The 20,974-nt window shown below is 38.1% G+C and overlaps 1 protein-coding gene across 1 annotated transcript; it reads left to right on the top strand.

Moving 5' to 3' along the window:
* The first annotated feature begins 5,402 nt into the window (after nt 1-5,402).
* On the top strand, nt 5,403-8,768 carry LOC116429276 (E3 SUMO-protein ligase ZBED1). The gene is made up of 2 exons (XM_031982041.2): nt 5,403-7,272; nt 8,339-8,768. Exons 1-2 carry the CDS (start codon nt 5,657-5,659, stop codon nt 8,580-8,582), a joined length of 1,860 nt encoding a protein of 619 aa, XP_031837901.2. The 5' UTR covers nt 5,403-5,656; the 3' UTR covers nt 8,583-8,768.
* The last annotated feature ends 12,206 nt before the right edge of the window (nt 8,769-20,974 follow it).

The following is a 20,974-nucleotide window of genomic DNA, read 5'->3' as shown; positions in this document are numbered from 1 at the left end:
CTCGATCACCGGTCACGACGAATTCGAGAATTACGATCGAATTAACTTTAACGGGCTGAACGCTGATCGCCTTACTCGTGTAATCAACACAATTGTCCCGACGGAATTAGAGATTGGAAAATCAAAGCTTTTTGATTTTCGAAATTTGTCTCGTTCAATGTGTTACCGAGAAAATTCATTTTTAAATTTACGAAGGATCGTGTTATCTAAATTCGGGTGACAACGGTCGAAGCGTTGAAATCAGTCTATTTTCTAGCTACTTCGTATAACGTAGTAATTTCATTACCGATTTTATGCGTTATTTTATAGGAAAACATAGAAATTCAATAGGAACTGCAATCCACACGGTTTTCCATGATTAAACAACGATGAACCGTGACAATGAATTTACTATTGCAAACAAAGAATTGTATTTCTGCGTGTTCTTATTAGGCAGAAACTTTGATCGCTGACTCGGTAGAAAATTGAATACTGCAACAACCGTTTGCAACGTACGTTGCAGATACGCTTAACAAAAGTGTTCCATTATTTCTATTATTATTGTAAAGTTTTCCATTTAATTGGAATGTTACATTGTGTACTGGTAACGAAAAATCTCGTTTTTCTATAAAGACTCTTAGCTACAAAACTCCGCTAATTACCACAGCATTCAAGGAAATATTAAATTTGATTACAACAAATTGTCCATTTAAAGTATATTACATAACAATACGATACCTGAGTTTTTTCATAGATAGCGATATAAGTGGATCTCACTGAAAATCCACACAAAATTCTCTGATAATTAATCGGTACGCAATGCGTTACGTTGGATGCCATGTGGGTCACCGGTGACCTCAACTCGAATTATTATAATTCATTCGATTAAACGATGATTATTCGGAAACCTTTCTTTATTATCAGTAATACCGCTTAATGTAATCACATTCAACAAGACAAACCTGCAATAATAACGCGTTTCAATAACACAATTCGATATTAGATTATTCTCGTTTTGTATATTTTCCTCAGCAAAATCGTACTCGACGTGTTGATACACGGAAAAATGATGCTCGCAATGATACAGGTTTGTTGACTGTCGCTCGTATTCGGCTCGATCGTGAAGCGGTCGCAATCTCTGCGAAAGGTGCACGGCGCGCGCAGGAATACCGCTGATACAGATGATGCATGCGCGCCGGCTTATCGCGGTTTATCAGTTTGCGCCACTGACTCGGACTGGTTTTTGCATCGGCACGATCTTTATCGGGTATCGCTCGAGTAAGTCGTCAGTGTAATTTTAAATTCGCGATGCGTCGAAGCGTTATTAAAGTGGTTTAAGAGGTATCGCCGGTGTTACCGCGGTTTTTGGATTTAAACGCTGCGCCTCGAGGCGCGTTTAACTCCGATTACAGAAACTCGAACCGGTTACAGCTTTCCGGAACCGGACCCGGAATAAGTCTCTCCCTCTCTATTTCTCTGCTCGCTTTGTTTCTGTCTTCATCGCAGTCCCTTCCTGTGCACCCTTTCCTTTCCCATTCCCCGTCGACTTGTCCGTCCTCTGCTCCGGACCACCACTCGTGTTTTCCTTTTCTCTACCGCTCTGCATTTTTTACCTCTATCTAATGTTTGGTGTCTCGATCGAATTTGTTCTTGTTCTCTGGTGGCGATCAGGGCGATGTGTTTGTTGGAATGTGTTGGAAGACTCGATGCAACGTGGATACTAGTTGAAGCAGACGTTGCAAGAGGGTTGCTACTCTATTGAGTAGTCCACGCTTTGGTTTCATTATCGTTATTCGAGCCTCGTGGCAAACAATGCAGATGAAAGAGAATGAGACGAGATGAAACGAGGAACGATTGAGAATAAACATTGGTGTCTTTTGTTTTGGAAGATCTTTCATTGAAATTCCGTTTACTATTTGATGGTTAGATCGAGGAATTAACCATAAGTAGCTAGGTTTTGTCCGTTATTGTTCTATATTTCATATTAATTTGCTATTTGTCGATACGGTTACACATGACCAATGAAAACTATAAACGAAACGCATCAAACCGCTAACCATCAGACAATAAATGAACTGTATTGATAGCTAAACTGAGGAATACAGGTAGATGACCACTCTTCATCTGTTATCATTTTATATTTAACCCTTTGCACTCCAGGAGTTTTTCATTAGGTTAATACTATTTTCAAAGAGTTAATACTAATTTGTCTTTGTCGATACGGTTACACATAACCAACGAAAACTACGAACGAAACACATCAAACAATAAATGAACTATATCGATAGCTACATCGAGGAATACAGGTCAGTCTTCATCTGCTATCATTTTATATTTAATACTAATTTATTTGTCGATACGGTTACACACAACCAACGAAAACTATAAACAAAAGACATCAAATCGCTAACCATCAAACAATAAATGAACTATATAGATAGCTACAGGTCTAGATGACCAGTGTTCATCCATCTATCTCGTCCATTATCAATCAGAACCACAATACAAACGAAACGCACAGGCAGAGACTGTTCTTGCCTGTGTGCGTCGCCGCTAGCCGTCAACCGGTAGACAGACCATACCCATCGCGATCGGCTGGAAAGATGGAGAGGTAGATACGGGAAACGATGGGTCGCGGTCGCGCCGGAACGATTTCTCGGCGAGGCTCGAACGACGATCGCGTTACCGGGTTATGGAGGTGGTTGGAGGAAGCGGCGGACCCCTTTCAATCGATCCGGGTAGCACGTGCTCGGCAACTATAAGCGGGCGCAAATAAGCGGGCATAAAAATAAATGTCACGGCGGAACGGAGCCCGCCGCCACTCTCCCTTTTCCCGACGTTCCTTCAACGGAGGCTCGGCTTTGCGTCCTGGCTCCTTCGGCCGGCTCGTGAGACGCGTAAATAACGAGGAACAGCTGAAGGAGCACGCGCGTCCGTATACAGAGTTACACAGAGTACTTACGCCGCTTTATACATAATCGTTCAAGTGTCCTGATCTACATGAAATCAGAAAATACGAGGATGCGTCGCCACGGCAACATCTTGCCGCGTTGTCGCTCCTCCTTCGGGCCACGTGAATTATGTATAACAGTTTACTTGACACATCGCGTAGCGGATAATTTTCAGAAAACTGAATTTCGATGGCAATTTTTACTGAGGTCAACTTGTATGGCTGTATATAGAGAAACTCGGATATCATATTGTTGTGTAATATATTTTATAACAGTTTCTTTGACACATCGCGTAGCGGATAATTTTCAGAAAACTGAATTGTGATGGCAATTTTCAGTGAGGTCAACTTACATCGCTGTACATAGAGAAACTCAGATATATTGTTATGTAATATATTTTAATCCTTTGAACTCTGTAGGCAATATGGCGGTTGAGTTTCTATAAAAGTTTCATAAACGCGTTATTAACCATAGATTTGAATTGGAATTTCTCGCTTCATTCCTTTCACGAGGGAAGACGTTTAGCTTTGAATTTAGAAGAAAAAGTTCTGATATATTTGCATAATACTATAAATCACCCCTCTGTTATTAGCTTTTAATATTGTTAAAAGGTGCACCTAAAAATTAGTTATATCCAATTTGTAAGGAAAAGTGTAAAGAAGCTTGACTAATGAATTTAATACTTCGAACTCTGTAGGCTGCAATATTGCACTAGTTATAGTGTTAAATATTTTAATGAATCTTAAAGAAACCACCCTAAAATACGATTTTCCGCGCATCCAAATTTTCTACTAAGAAGGAAAATAATTTGCGCTAGGAATACTATAAAAATTAGTTGCTGATAGATTACAAAACAACATTTACAATTCAGTTAGCTTATTGCTAAATCAATTTCTTGAATAATTCCTCAGAGAAATATCCGTTATATCCTTAATAATCCCACAAGGAAGAAATCAGGAACGGGTCATTTCATTAAATTCCGAATAATTCGAAAATTCGAATTGCTCAAATAACCAGAGACCGGCGCACGGTTCTTTCCTCTTCTCCTCTCGCTAAAAGAATTTCCAGAAGTTCAACCAGTTTTCGTTCGCAAGTTAATTCTATCAGCGTCCGATATTTTCAATATTCATCGCAGCGCCAGCCGAATGGTCAATTTGCGGCCGTTACAGGTTCCACGTTAAAGTGTCACGCAATATTCGGAAATTTCAGCCGATCCACTAAATCGAGCGATTATGTACCGTCCGCTATCGTTGCAGGACGGTGTTGTACGCGCGCGCTCGCTCGCAAAAGGACGACGACGCCGTCCGTGTATTAAACCGGATCGGGTCAGACCCGGGAATTATTTGTTGTCGTGCACTTGGCCCAGTTTAAGGACACGCGCGTGCCGTCCCGTTCTCTGTGCAACGGGGATGCATCGCTAATTTTTACATCGTCTTCCATGCGTACATCGTGTGCCGGGTTCAAGCAGCTTGCATTCGTAATTGGAGCGGCACCATATACTTTTTCACGACATTCGGAATACCGTCGTTAAACGCGCGACCGCGCGCTTTTCCAAGAACCTCGCGGTTTTCGACAGCTGGACAAAAAGAATTGTGTCGCCAGGGAAATTGCTCGTTTCGCGTTTGTCTTTGTTACAGGAATGTCCTAGGAGGAAGGAGATCCATTATTTCTGATGCTTTTCGATTTGAATTGTATTCCAGTCGCCACTGGATACGACCCAATGAAATGATAAAATTTCAGATTCAATATTAAATTTTATATAGTGTGACAACGCATGGAACATCGAAATAAAATAATTTATACAAGGTATTTCTTTATGTCAGTTGTGAAAAGTATCATTGATATCTTATCAGAAAATAATGGATATTTGTTGAGAAAAATATTCTCTAGTGCAAAGGGTTAACACTAGAACGAGCTTTTAATACGATTAATATGCAATTCCTATAAAAATTGTAACAATATTTTCAGTTTCTTCAGGGATTCATTGTAGTACTGAAATGAAACTATTTTCAAAATCATTTCGAATATTCAATTCGAAGATATCGATAATTGCTAAACAGACAAATCGAAACCAGTCATTTTGACTGGTACATAGTTCTGGTGTTAGAAAACATTCGGAGAATATAAATGTTATCTATTTATGTTTCATATAAATGAAACATTATTTGGCTATTATTTGTCTATAACATTTAGTAAACATAGGCACAAAATAAGCATCAAGTTCTTCTCGTTTTCTACTGAATCATTCAACGATCAATTAGTTCTATTAAGCATATTTGATAGAAATAGAACAAGGATTACCAAGGGGCTCATCTCCCAAACAACGCACAGTACACATCATTCGCTCGCCTACAATTTCGCTGATAAAGATTCCCAATATTCATATCTTAATCTTGCTCGATATATTATCGATACCTTATCGATAAGAGAATAATCACTGGCAACTGAATAATCGCCGCGTCACCAGTTCCAACTAGAAACACACTCGCGATGAGTCGGAGGTAATAAGTTACAAAATTCCAGAGGATTAAAGTCACAATAAAAAATAATTCGTGTCCAGTGGCAGCGTCCTTTTATCATCAGCCTCGTTTACTCGAAAGTGTTACGGTCTGTTATCGTCAGATCGAAGTCTGAAAACTATACTCAATCGTTCTCCGATATAACGGCATCAACGGAAAGTTCAGCCGATCAAATATTCCGCGAACTGTTCCGCTCGGGCAGCGAGCATGGCGAAAACAAGGGCAAAAAGGAGTGCGATCTGGCGGTACTTTTCGGAGTGCAGTGAACGCGACAAAAACACATTAGTCAAATGCAACGCGTGCAACGCGGCGCTGCCTTTCTGCAGGAACACGACGAACTTGTGGTCCCACATCCGCATACACCACAGAGTTATCTTGGACAACATCTCGGCGAAGAAATCTACCGGAGAACGTCCGCGGCAGAGTCCTAGCATTTACTCTCACAACATTGCAGCAGATTCGAATCGGCCGACGATCGAGCCGACGCAAATCCTATCGGCCAGCTGCAACGCGGCGCAGCGATACCCTGCCGACTCGAAGCGAGCAGCGGAGATCACCAACGCCTTGCTGCTGATGATCGCCGAGGACGTTTACCCGTTCTCCATAGTGAACGACAGAGGATTCGTGAACTTCGTGAGAACGCTGGACGAGAACTACCAGCTGCCGGACAAGAACTCTCTGGCGACCAAGTATCTACCGGCGCTCTACGAGTCGAAATGCAAAGAGATCGCGGAGAAACTGTCGGAGGCAGAGTACGTTCACCTGTCGGTGGACTCGTGGTCAGAGGGCAATCGCAAGATGTCCTTCGTCGCGATCACCGCGCACTACTGCGTCCGCGGGGTGCTGCAGCAGAGCACTTTGCGGGTGTTCTACACCCTGCTGCAGTGCGGTAGCAGAATTTACGAGTTGCTGGATCAGACGGCTATAGCTTGGAGCATTAGATCGAAGATCAAGACGATCGTGTACGACAGCGCGAGCAACGTGCACGCTGCGCCTGCCTGGCGCAGGATCTCCTGCTTCGAGCACACCCTGAACACCGTCGTCCGCGACGCGATCAAGGAGAACAGGACCGTCGTCGACGTTCTCCACAAGTGCAGGGACATCGTCGGCGTCCTGAAGACGGACAGCGTGATCGCGAAAGCGTCGAGGAACGAGAAGAAGGAGAGTCTTCTGAAGAGTCTCAACCTGAAGAAGGACATCATCGGACGCTGGAAGTCTACTTACTCGATGCTCTGCAACATGGTGGAGCTGAGGTGCATTCTGTCCACGATGCACGCGCATCTGTTGGAGAACAACGTCGCCTGGATCACGGAGAACGAGTGGGAAACGATCTCTGGGACGATTCAACTGCTGAAGCCGTTCCACGAGGCTGCCAAGGAGGTCTCCGGCGACTGTCGCGTTACCATCTCGAAGATAATACCGATCGTGCATTGTATTGAAGCTGCTGTGGCGAATCAGGTGAACCTGATGGAAGACGCCATGTTGCTGCGAGCTAATTTGTTGAACGAACTCGGCATGTGCTTCGAAGGGATCGAAGCGCATCCTGTTTACTCGATCGCCACGTTTTTGGACCCTCGGTACAAGAATATCGCGTTCCACTCGAACGAGTGCGTTGAACTGGTGAAGAATCTGTTGACGTCGCAGTACAAGCTTCGGGAGGGTTGTAGCAAAGATGTTGATGGATATGGGAGTGCAGTGCAGCAAGGCAGAAACGATACCGATGATATTAACGATACTTTGTGGGCGGAGTTTGATAAGAAGGTACAGAAGGCGACAGTCGAGTCTGTATATTATTTGTGTCCGTTGAAAGATGAGTTGGAAAGGTGAGTGTGATGATTAGAGGGTGGTTATTTGCAACGTTGACTCCTCGACGATTTGGGTGACCTTGAAGTATGTTGCGGAGGAATCGGTTTTGAAGGACTTTTTGCTATGAATGTTGTCGCTCGGTTTTAGGTTTCTGGATGTTCGCAAGGATATGTCAGGGTTGCATAAAGGGTAACCCTAGGATGACTTTGACCTTGACAGATATTGTTGTTATTGTTCTGGATAATCAAGAGTTTGAACTGTTTGATGAGTGTTGTTTCCAGAGTTATGATGCATTAACCCTTTGCACTCGAGAGGAGCCTTTCAGTCGATATTTTATCTGAGCTAAGAAAATTGTAAAATTGAAAATTCAATATTAAATTTTATACGGTGTACGAACACATGGAACATCGAAGTAAAATAGTTCTGTCACTTAATTTATGCAAGGTGTCTCTTTATGTTAATTACAAAAAATATCATTGACATTTTTTCAAAAAGTCCTGGGTGTTTAGGATGATGACTTAGGGTTATACTCTTTTTATAAATAGGTACGAATGTTCTACATTTCCGGATATTTTGCGAATATCTGGAAAATTAAGGCCGAGCGGCGTATAAATGAGAAAGTTGCTCAGAATGATGACCTTGGTGACATATTTCAAGATCATCCGAATCGGCGAGGAATCAGTGCTGCGAGGATTTTCAGAAGAATATAAAAATACGGCTGTAAGTTTATAACTGGCATTAAACGTCACGAGAAATTTCGAGTACAACGGAAGCCCGTGTAACGCCATTAAAAAATTACGTTTTATAGCGACTTCACGTTTGCGAATCTCGCGTTAAATTCTTCTTTTTGATACTGGTCCAACTTCTCCCTCTCTCTCTCTCTCTTTTATTACTTTCTTTTGGAGAATCTCATTTCTTTTGGAGAATCTCAGTGTTAACCTTTGGCACTCGAAAGCTTTTGACTGGAAATATTCAAGATTTTCCGACGAGATATGGTCGACATTGTTTGAAACTGGTTTTGACAATAATTCACAGATAAATTAAGCAATACTAAACAATTATAATTTCTTTCAACTCTTACAGGTATCTACTTTTGAAGCCAATTAATAGAAAGTCCAATCCAATCTCGTGGTGGAACGCGGAAGGCAAAACTTTGTTCCCGAAACTTATGAAACTGGCATTAGAATATTTATGTATTCCAGCAACTTGCGTCTCGAACGAACAACTATTCGCCAAAGTGGAGCAAATCCTTTCGCAGCGACGAACACGAATGCAATCGAAATATCTCAACATGCTCTCTATGTTGCACTTAAATAGAAATAATTAAAATTCAATAGAATATTCCTCGTACCTGAAATCCATCCGCAGAAGCTCAAACATTCCTAATATCTCTTCATCCACGAAAATCCAACGAATTCAACATTTTTCCAATTAACCCTTAGCACTCAAAAGTTGCCAAGAAAGTTATAAAATTGAAAATTCAACATTAAATTTTATATAACGTATCAGCACATGGAACATCGAAGTAAAATACTTCTGTCACTTAATTCATACGAGGCATTTGTTTACGTTAGTTGCAAAAAATATCATAGACATTTGATCAGAAAATAATGAATATTTATCGAGAAAAATATCCTCGAGTGCAAAGGGTTAATACCAAAAATGTAATTTCAACCCTGATCTTTTCCTTTTGTCGACCAGTGATTTATAAAACGCAAAATGTTTATTCTACGCTCGTTTTATATTTGTTTCGCAATAATTTGATATTTTAATCGTTCATTAAATGTAATTCCGAATGATTATCCTCGCTGCAGTAATAAGGTTCGTCTTATAAGGGTGTTCCATCTCAATTTCGCTGTCGAAAATGTTTTTTTAACATCGCGCCAGAGGATCGAACTCAGCGATGGCGGCAACAGGTGAAGTATAGCGTACAATTTGTTCGGCGTCGATAAATCAGTGAAGATAAAACGAGTCTAGCTGCCGGGACCCGGCCGTTGCACCTGTTTTATTTTTTTCTTTTCAATCTACCTGCCGACATCTCCGCAACTCCTTCTGCCGAGGATCAAAGAGGCACAATGAACCCCAAATTATGCAAATGCGATTCATCCTGCCTCGGACTAATTAATTATTTTGTAGCTTGTGCTCCTTTTACACTCGCCAGTGAATATCATTAGATCCACACTTCGGTAGAATTTAACCCTTATGCGAATATTCAGATACTAATCTTTCAATTTTCTTAGCTACAATCTGTCGCTTTCTCGTGTGAATTTGATTAAACTCCGATCTACCCGATTCAAATAAAAGAACATTAAAAAAATATCAGACTTTTAGTATCGTTCTTTTTTTTTATACGTGTGTCCTTTTTCCTCGCGGGCACACGTGTCCGGTATTCACGTCCTTCGTATTCTTTTAGAATTTTCACTTTCGACGCGCGATACTCCATTGCCGTGCGAAACACGGTAAACGATTCCAGTAATCTTTGGAACAATAATATAATATACAATAATTTTCCTGCAATCTCGAGACCGATCTCCGCCATTATTTTTACTGTATCGAAGAAATCTGCGATATGCTTGCGAAGGTCGTCCTCTTGTTTCGTATGCGTTAATTTTCCACGACAATAACTATAGAATATAGCCAACCTCTGTATTTACATAATCGACTCTTTTTCTGAAAAATCTGTCGCGATTTACCTACTAAAATTTTGACATTTAACACATTCAAACTTGTGTCTTGCGTACTAACAAATAATCAAAGTAACCTTAAAATATTAACCCTTTGTTCTTTGAAACTAATTACTGAGAAATAATGCATAAATTATGAAGGAAAGTTATTTTATTTCAATATTCGATATATCGATGCAACATACAAAGTTCAATATTATATATAAAACTTTATAATTTTGTAAATCAACTCAAATGGTGACTGAGTCACCTCTCGAGTGCAAAGGGTTAAACTACTATAATATTTTATTGGCCTTCATGGAAAAGTCGATGGACCAAAGAGTCACTTGTTCATTCCTATGGAACAACAATCACATCTGTGGAAAATTATTTACTAATGCTAGAGGTAGTGTTGATATGATTTAACACTAGAACTACCATACCAGTCAAAATGACTGGTTTCAATTTTTTAGTTTAGCAATTATTGATATCTTCGAAGCATTGAATATTCGAAATGACTTTGAAAATAAATAGTTTCATTTCAGTACTATAATGAATGTCTGAAACTGAGAATAATCTATTGTCACAGTTTCTATAGGAATTGCATATTAATCGTATCAAATGCTCGGTAGTTCTAGTGTTAATGAATGTACGGAAAATCGGAAAGTACGAATATCACACGACAAGTAAAATATATCGTGTCTTCTATAATATTCATAAAGGAATCGTCTCCTACCGTGACAGGAAGAGATTCTGCAATATTTTCGTAATTATGTCTTTAAAAGCTGATATTTACATAATGGTACGCTGTCTGGTAATCGTTTGCGAGCAAATAGTATATAATAGTATAGTATAAATTAGTTTCACGAGTAGTATTATTTTTCAAGTAATGTGTGCAATATTGCCGAATACCACAATCGAAGGAATGGAACAAGAGCCAGCAGGATATGCGGGTAGCGCGTGTATTCTTACCCAAGTGCGCCTACAGAAGAGTTACTTATCTGTACGAGCCAGTTCTTGGAGCCTGGAACGCGCAGCTGACCGTTTTCCACCGCCACCTGTACCGTTTGTTTCTTTTCGTGTATGCTTTTCCGTTTTACGATCCCATACAACCGAATCCTACCAGAAGGTTCAAGCGTTATTTTTTTTTTTCTTATCTGCATCTTCGCTCTTTTTAGAAAAATCGTTTCCTTGCTCCACTTCTTTATTAATCGTACGTATGTATTGTACATTAAAAATATTATTATATATATTTTAAATATTACATATATTATATATATTAATACTACATATATTAATATTATTTTTTTTCTTATCTGCATCTTCGATCTTTTTAGAAAGATGATCTCTTTGCTCCACTTTTTTATAAATCGTACGTATGTATTGTATATTAAAAATATTATTATATATATTTTAACATACCTATATTTTAAATATTACAAATTAAGAGATATAAAATACATGCAGAACATGCAGTGTAATATACCTAGGAGAAAGAGAATTTTATTTGAAACTATAATTATTTCATGACAACTCACGATAAGACAATCCACAAATTAAACAACTCACACAATATTTCTACTCATATGCTCTTGTCTCAGTCGTACACTTTCTAGATCATTCTTCCATTACCATGCATTGACTTCCATATATGGAATATTCTAGATTCATAAAAACTGAACATTGTTAACATGAAAATCAATTTAGAATATTCATCACAACACACGTTCATCACTCATCGATATATCTATTCTCACACTCAAACACATCCATTGCCACATATTTTTAATATATAAAATAAGATATATAAAACACATGTAGAATATGCAGTATAATATATCATAATATATTTATCTCTCTGAATGAAACGATCTTATTCGAGTTAATTAATGCTACAGCAGATGTGCGACTGCAGTTGTTACAGAGCAAAATTCAAACACTAAAGGTTCCATTAAATTCCTGTATGAACACAGGGAAGTTACTTCGTTTCTGATTCGACAGACGTAGTATAATAACATATATCTTCAAGTAAACTCGGTTGGCGTAATGAATAAAGAAATAATGAAACGAAGGGAGAAAGGAAATAAAGTAATTTTTAAGTTCACAAATTGCAACAATGTTATGCAAATGTAGTGTAGTGAATTATAAGTCGAAACATTGAAAACACCTTTCTCATTTTTATCGTAGCAACGATTTTACTCCGCATAATTTAATTAAACAGGATAACAAGGTAGGTACAAATGTAGTTTACATGGTGAAATGCAGTTTCAGGATAAAATCAGTATAATTTATGCAACCTTATCATTCGAACGACATTTAAACGCATACAAAGTGTGTTGAATCCAGCAAGTTTCCTTAGAGGTACTATTTTCACGTAAAAGTATGAGTTCAAATATGGCAAAATCGTTCTGAATACACAAGTACTGCTATAAACAAGTTTGCAAGAAACTTTGTGCTAGCATTATTTGACGTATGAGAAAGAAAAAGATTCAACGTTATGGGGCAGGTGGGGTTGAGCCATTACACGACAATAAAAATTTTTATAACTCCGAGAAACCAGTATGGATGATTTTTACAAACGTAGACAATCTGACGATCTTTTTCGAGTATTGCGTTTCTACGAGTATTTAGTTGAAACAATGGATAAAGCATTATAAATTATATATCACTGGATTCACGGAACCCGTCGATTTGACGGATATTGAATGTTTTGAACATTTGGTAATAATTTGAGTCGACTTTGATTAGTGCAATTATGTGAATATCGCAATAGATTGCGAAGATTTTGAAGCTACAATTTTCCCGATTTGTAGACGAACACGTAGTTTCCTAGGAACGATAGAACAAAGTGTAGAATAAACGTTCCTAAATCTAACGATATTAAAGGATTAGTTGAATTGTATTATTCTACATAAAACTCAAATAAATTTAATATTGATTTCTAAAACTACCGAGCATTTAATACGATTAACACGCAATCCCTATAAAAACTGTAACAATAGATTATCTTCAGTTTCTTCAGACATTCATTATAGTACTGAAATGAAACTATTTATTTTCAAAATCATTTCGAAGATATCAATAATTGCTAAACAAAAAAGTCGAAACCAGTCATTTTGACAGCTACGGTAGTTCTAGTTCAACGCGATTAAAAGAATGATTAAAAAAAGAGTATCAAACCGCTCCAAAAGTTCGTGTCGTTTATTTTTCTACCCCATAAAATAATATTTTACTAAATATCACATTTCTAGTGTTAAATCCGGTTTTATCGTTGCCCCGTCTGTTCCTCGGATAAGAAAAAAATCTAATCGGCGATGTCACTAATTTCGTGTGCCTCGAATTGCTCGGTTTAATTGTGCGGAATAGAAGAACAGCGTATAACGAGTGTCGCCGATCGATTCGATTACAAGTCACGTGGACAAGTCGATCGGGTTTCCTGTGCAGGCAGCGCGATAATGCGCATTTAATGACAAAAGTGAAGGGGAACGACGTCCCTCGGGAAGATTTTCGCTTTCACGATAGCAGACCGTTGCTATCCCTTGATATCCATGTAAATCCATTTCAAGATCATCACGCGACATTGCCGTTAAACCTGAACAAAGTCCGTTTTTACGATACCCCTACGGTATATATCGTGTCTGGTCACTCGGCATTAAAAGACGGAAGCAATCATTTTTTCCTTTGCCGCGAATGACTTATAGAAATAATGTCACAATCAAACCTTCCATAGAACCGATTTTTTCCTAATGATCATTAAAGTAGATACTCGATCGTTGCTATTATATCATTTTTTCCTGCGAATGATAGAAATAATATCAGGATTAAATCATTCATAGAACCAATAATTTTCTATTAACGATTATTAAGTAGATACGTTTATTTCTATAGGTTATATTAATCTGGTTTCGGTAAGAATACATTATTAATTGTTTCGTTTATACTGCTCTGTGATCTTATTTCAGTGTATTAATTAGATCGCGGATTTTATAGTATTTTCGAAGATATGAGATCAATAATAAATTATATAATTTTATCGATACAAGATAGATTTTGTATTATTATCGTGACGAAGCTGATAATAAAAGTTTCAAGTGGGTCTTGAAATCTTCCTTCAATGTTTTATTGAATTAATTCACAAGAATTGGAATAATAACGAATATTTGCGCAATATATTTTAGAAATATTATTTTGTAAATGTTTACGCCGATTTTGATCGACGCGATCACACCGACACGTACCCCAATTACCTGCTATCGAATCTCCAGTTTCCACGATCTAAATAAACGAGCATCGATTCTTTTAGGAATAATAGAACGAAGTGTACAATAGATGCCCGTAAAGCCAGTGTTAAAAATAGAGAAACGAAGATAGAGAAGAGATCGCATTATCTCTACCTTGTGTTGTATAGTTTATCGTAGAACCTGAGTGCTCGCCGCTTCAACTATTTAGATAGACCCCAGAGAATAACTAATCGATAGTTTTTCAACGTGATGCCAGAACTTCCACGCGAACGTTTTTGATTTCACCTACTGATACTCGTTGTATACTATAATTAATAGTATTACCAGATTGTCGCAGATAAAACGTTCAAACGGTACGCTGTAATTTCCCGCGAAAAACTATGTAACAAGACAACGCAATATGTTTATTTTCGAACGTAATTAAACAAAGCTACCGTTGAACAGCTTTACCGCAGCAGTATTGAGTAATGGATAATTTACCAAACAATTTTCGCTCCAACGAGATAAATCTAAATTTGCATCCCCGTTCCTGGTTTCTAATGAACTCATTTTTATCTGTTGTTCCCTCTATTTGTCATTTGCTTCATTTATTTCATTTATTTCGTTCCTATTTTCTAATGAACTCATTTTTATCTGTTGTTCCCTCTATTTGTCATTTATTTCATTTATTTCATGTATTTAATTCCTATTTTCTTTCCGTTGCCTTCTGCTCCAGTTATATCCTAATATTCCATTTTATATGTTATACTGCTTTTAATTTCTTGAATAACATATGGCGACGACACAGCAACGCGCGAAACGATGATACACGTGGATGATGCCCTGTGTCGGGGGTGGAATTAGACTGTTCGTTAATTTCTAGCTCATCCCTGACACCTATTGCTCTTCAGGAGTTGTGGGCCGAGCTCTACTTCCGTTGTTTGACCCTTCTCAGGGGGGTCACGCACAACTGATCCAATATTTCTCCTATTCCTTTCCTCTGCTGCTTTTAGAGTATTAATTTATTGGACTCAACTACTGTATTACAAATACTACAGTATCTCACAATGTAGTACATTCATTTTCCAATTTATACAATTTCCTCCTAAGTTTGGCGGAGTGAGATTTTAAAAACAAAAACTTCCTTGCACTTTGTACTTCATTAATCTACGTCCGTATATATTTTGTATCAATATCTAATACGATTTGTCAAAACACATACAACTTAAGACGTCATTGATTATCTGGTATAGATTAAGAGACAGAATTATTTTACTTCGACGTTTTATGCGTCGATACATTACACAAGGTTTAATATCGAATTGAAAATTTGAAAGTTTGCCGCGTCGAATCGGGTGACGACTGCAAGGCGCCCCTCGAGTGCGAAGGGTTAATAAACACACGGTTACAAGTTTTAGAAAGAATTATTGAAAAAGTCAGTTCAGCTTGGTAGTTCTAGCGTTAAATGGTACAATTGTGACACTACAAATAAATATAGAAAAAATTGTTAAAACAGGTAGAGGTTGCAATCAAATAGAACGTCCAGTCCGACTCGACATACTGCTAAGGGTTAAAATAAACGTGGACACAGAATAACCGCGGAGTGTCCTCTTTTTCCGAGGAATTACGAATAATGAAACATTTTTGCCGACAACAGATGTAAAGCAAATCATTCTGTAAAAGATTAACAAGAAAATCGAGTTCCATTTAATTTCCCAATCATGTTTCCAATTATTGACAAATTATGTAGCGCATTAAAAAATCGAAATTAGCATGAGGGTCCATCGGTCTGCCCGCTATTTCCAAGTTCTCGCAGTCCTGTCGGTTGATTGAACACTCAGACTGACGGCGCATATATAAATATACGCACCGGTATTTATTTATATACACGGTGCACGGAGAGCGCATCGAATCGCGTGAACGGTGCTGATCGATAAAAAGGAAGAAGGTTTTCGGGGAGAGACGTGTTCTGCAGACCAACGCGTCTCGTGATGTCTCCCCGGCGCACAATGGTGTCTTTCGGCGAAAAGCTGATCAAAATACATAATTACGCAGGATTTTCATATAAATTGCTGCACTTACGTTTTCGGAGCTGGGAATTCTGAATATTTTATCGGAAATGTAAATTACCAAATAATCTTTAAGTAAATTCTCGCGAAAACTCATCGTTCTCCATCTTTTGACGAGATTTATACAGTTGAAACGTTGAATTTAATAGGATCGTGTCAATTAGAAAACGTTTTTGGAATGACTGTTTACTTTTAGAAGAATTATTGAACTGACCGCTCTGAACTGAAGCTTTATCATCTTATAATTTCAGAAATATTGTTAAGTAAGGCTGTACCAATGTTTTAGGTATTTCCTTATTATATAGAATTTTTAAAAATATGAATTATTTACTAATGCTAGAGATAGTGTTGATATGATTTAACACTAGAACTACCGTACCAGTCAAAATGACTGGTTCCGATTTTTTAGTTTAGCAATTATTGATATCTTCAAATTGAATATTCGAAATGATTTTGAAAATAAATAGTTTCATTTCAGTACTATAATGAATGTCTGAAGAAAGTGAAAATAATTTTAATGTTACAATTTTAATAGGAACTGCATATTAATCGTATTAAATGCTCGGTAGTTCTAGTGTTAATAGGGCAGATTGATACTCATTAGCACTCTAAATTGAAATATCTCAAAATGGAGAAAATATGGCCGAATGATCTCAACGGGATATCATTCTAGTCACGTCACTTGATATCAGGAAACTTATCCTAGCACGGCACTCGCCGGTGTTTGCCTTTCAACTTATTAACACACGACTAACATTTATGGTCCATTGAGAAAGGAATTACAAGGGTAAGTTCAAGGAAATTTTACTTCAATTTCATGGTTAATATATACGTATATCATCTATTTTAATAGTCAAGTGTTTTAAATAACAAATTAGTTCAGAGAAATTGCCCTTGGCACTTCAAAGGGATGATAATTTCCGAGACACTAAGATGCTCGAAATGTCGTCAACTTTCACGGTCTATATTTCAGTAATCAGTCAATGTATTCAAACGATTTCACCGACGTTAGATGCCCCGAAGTGTACACAATAAAATCGGAAAAACGCTGCTGTAAAAAGAAAAAATAAAGAATTCATCATTGAAAGAATTAGTATCGTTTGAACCTTCAACCCTTAGCAGTCCTATGTCGAGTCAGACTCGACATTCTATTTTATTGCAACCTCTGCCTTTAACAATTTTTTCTATATTTATTTGTAGTATCAAAATTGTACCAATTAAAGGTAACATTTCAATGACTCCCGAATATTCTTGAATAAATAAATAGAGCGTCTATTAAGCTGTAATTGAATGAACTAACGTCGATGTGAACCTCAAAGTGGTTACCGAAATGAACCGCAAAGGGTTAAAATGACGTATATACTCGTCTAACGCAGTTAACTGCTTAACATTTCATATTCACCGACTATTTCCCTTCATCTCACAACTACCTTCCGGATATTCGGAATTTTCCAAAGATCGCGTCATAAATTCGATACTCCGCTGTATTTCCTCCGAAGAATTGATCGCTGACAGAATTAGTGTCGTGTCAAGCTTTACGACGACGTGTATACGCGTCGAGCGCGGTTAACCGGTTAATCTGAAACGTTCGAAAAATTAAATTTTGCCCGGCCTTTCGCCAAAAGACAGCGTCGCACGTCCCCACCGTCTCGCCGCGGCATATGGCACCGAAAACTGGCCCCGGCATACATAACTTTTAAAACGTACCACACGAAGATAGTGCCACCTGCCTCTCTCACTCATTTTAATTTGTCACCACGTTCTCGCCATCGACGTCGGGAGTAAGACTTTCTCTGTCTTCTGCCAGCGGCATCACGAAATCCGATCGCCGGCAGCGGACCACGAGGCGGCCCGTTTCCTTTTTCGTTGGATCGCCCGTGGAACGCGCATTATGCGCCCGTAAGGAAAGCGGTTCTGCATTTCGCCGGTTCTTGCCCTGTATCCCCTTCGCCGTTCGACTCGTCGCCGCGCGCGCGCGCGCGCGCCCGCTTACTCGCAAAAACTTCATTTTTCTACATTGAATAACTTTGTATCGTAATTACCTTGCACGAGAGGTTTCCCTGCTACGGCGCGTACGGCCGATACGATCGCGAAATTCGGACTATTATGGTCAGTCATAAATTTCACGTTTTACACGTTTATCGAGGACGAGAATTTATCGGGCTGGGCGGGAGAGACTCGTCGCTCGCCGATGGTGCGAGTCGCTTTGATGAATTGCTCCGGATAAATTAAATTGTAGAAATGGTACAGGAAACTAGATTCTGTAATTGAGCGACTTGGAGTTTGTCTTCGAATTTTATTGAAAGGCTTCTTAACCTAAAGTTTCGAAGTTCTTCGTTTGTTGCAATATTAACCCTTTGCACTCCGTAGCCTCTCAGTCGCCAATTGATTTGACACAGCAGAATTATGGAGTTTGACATTTAATATTAAACTTCGTACAATGCATTGACATGTGAAGTATTAAAAAGCAGCCTCTTTCTTTAATTTATGTGCGACTTCTCGTTAAGTCGGTTTGAAAGAATGTCGGTATTTGATTGAAGTATGTTGAGTATTTCTAATGAAAAACTTCTGGAATGCAATGGGTTAAGACATTAAAGAGTTTCTCAGTGGAATGTCCATCGTTTGAAATATTTAAAAATTTGATAAAAAAAATCTTTCACAATATAGACGTATTTAAACGATGATAATTTATATATTCTTCGTTGCCAACACAAACTTCGTTTTTTTATCTTTTCTTTTTTTATACATTTTTTAATACATATACACGGGCATCCATGAAGTTTACATCAATATCAACCTACGCGTCTACAAGGGATTTCGTAAAATATATCGATACCTGTATCGACACGATCGTATCGCACGATGAAAAGTCTCTTGTACATTTTCGTGTTTCTAATTTTGTATTCAACGTACAACTGCAGGCGGTAAGAGGACGGAAAGAGAAGAGATCGAGTGCGTGACTTTTACATTTCAGCGAACAAGATGGCGACGACGTGCGTATGAGTGTAGGTTTTAATAGGGGGGTTGCCCGGGCAGAGGTTCCAGCCAGCAACGATATTGAAAGTGAATCTTCCTTTATCTGGTACCGGTCCAATTAATGTGCCACATGACGTTTCCGACGAGCGGAAATCGGCGGAGGGCTGATGGTCGAGAGGGATACACGGTTGGACTCGAGCACACGGTCAGATACACCGGGGACTCCTGGAGGGTCGAAGTTAATTGTATATCGGTAATCCAGCCTGATCGGTCTGCCACGCTACCGTGGAAACGTCAGTTGGCCCCTGCGATTTTTGAATCCCGAGACTTCATTTGGAACATGTTCCATTATCTCTGGCTCGGCAATCATCATCGATCATTGCAATTAAAAATGGCCACGCGTTATTCTTCTCTTGGCAACTTTCACGTGTGTAATAGCGTAATTTAATATTGTGATCGTGTGTATACGTGTGTAGTATATCTTTGGAATTGTTTATTCAAAGAGAAGCGTGATGTTAGGAGTAGATATTGAATTGTTTCTGTTTTGAAAATATTTGCGAATGGTTGATGTATAAAAAGGTGTAGTACTGTATAAAACTGTAGAAAAGTATATAAAACTATATGAAACTATATAAAATTATATAAAACTATATAAAACTATATAAAATTACAAAAAGCTATACAAAACCATATAAAACTATATGAAACTATATAAAACTATATAAAAAGGTGTGATACTATATAAAACTATACAAAACCATATAAAACCATATAAGTATATAAAACTATATAAAGCTCTATTTACAATAATGTGACTTAATAATATAATAATGTAGTAACAACGCGTATCTAGTTTAGCGAAGATATATGTAACGTTACGAGTGATTGAATTGTTTCAATTTTGAAAATATTCGCAAACAGCTGTTTGTCTATTTAGATATACATTAAACTCAATATTTACGTAACACGTTTCTCAATGTAGAATCATTCTGCGTTTGTAATAAAAATTATATAAATAAATAAAACGTGAACAAAATAAGCTTAGAATATTTAATCTATGAAAAATAAGAAGCATTACGAGAAGAATAAACGTGTGTGTATATTATTTATGGATTGTCCGAGTGTCTAGGTGCACGGGTCATTATACGCTACATGAACCCAATTAATTACGGAAGACGGAGTTGGGCAACGCACGTACACCGTATAATCAAATTCTTTTTTCGGAGGAGAGAGGAAAAAATGTTTGCTAATTTCTCGCTAACAATCTGTCCGCAGACGCGTGCCATGTGGCAAATACAATTTCACACTTCGATCGGGCATGCCTGATTTTCCGAGATCCTAATTGGACGGAACTACAAAGATGAAGCTGCTGAGTCGTTGCCCCGTTGTGCACACAACGGCCAGAATTATAGTTCGTTAAACACGAAAATCTAGACGCGAGGAGTCTTCGGAAGGTCGTTATTATATTAACAAGTAACCTTTAAACATCGCGCTATGTATATATTCATTCGCTTTTAGCGTTCTCTTTGTTACGGAAGCACTTTCAACGTTAACGCAACATTTGGGTAACTTCAATTTCGGAAATTTCAAATTCAGAGTTTTATATTTAGAAAATGAAAAATTTCAATTGAAAATCGTACCGTATTCAATTATTTATTCTCAATTTCAACGTTAAAGCCACATTTAGACAGCTTCAATTTCGGAAATTTCTAAGTTCAGAGTTTTATTATTTATTCTCAATTTCTGCTTCTAACCTTTAATCTAATCTTCTGTTTCTAACCTTTAAAATAT

The sequence above is a fragment of the Nomia melanderi genome, chromosome 3 (assembly GCF_051020985.1).
Source record: "Nomia melanderi isolate GNS246 chromosome 3, iyNomMela1, whole genome shotgun sequence".
Classification (NCBI taxonomy): Eukaryota; Metazoa; Arthropoda; class Insecta; order Hymenoptera; family Halictidae; genus Nomia; species Nomia melanderi.
This window is presented reverse-complemented; position numbering and strand designations above follow the sequence as displayed.

Excerpts from the sequence above, each read along its gene's own strand:
- LOC116429276 (XM_031982041.2), top strand. The coding sequence starts at position 5,657 with ATGGCGAAAACAAGGGCAAAAAGGAGTGCGATCTGGCGGTACTTTTCG. Across the intron at positions 7,273-8,338 it reads TTGAAAGATGAGTTGGAAAG|GTATCTACTTTTGAAGCCAA; the intron begins GTGAGTGTGATG and ends CAACTCTTACAG.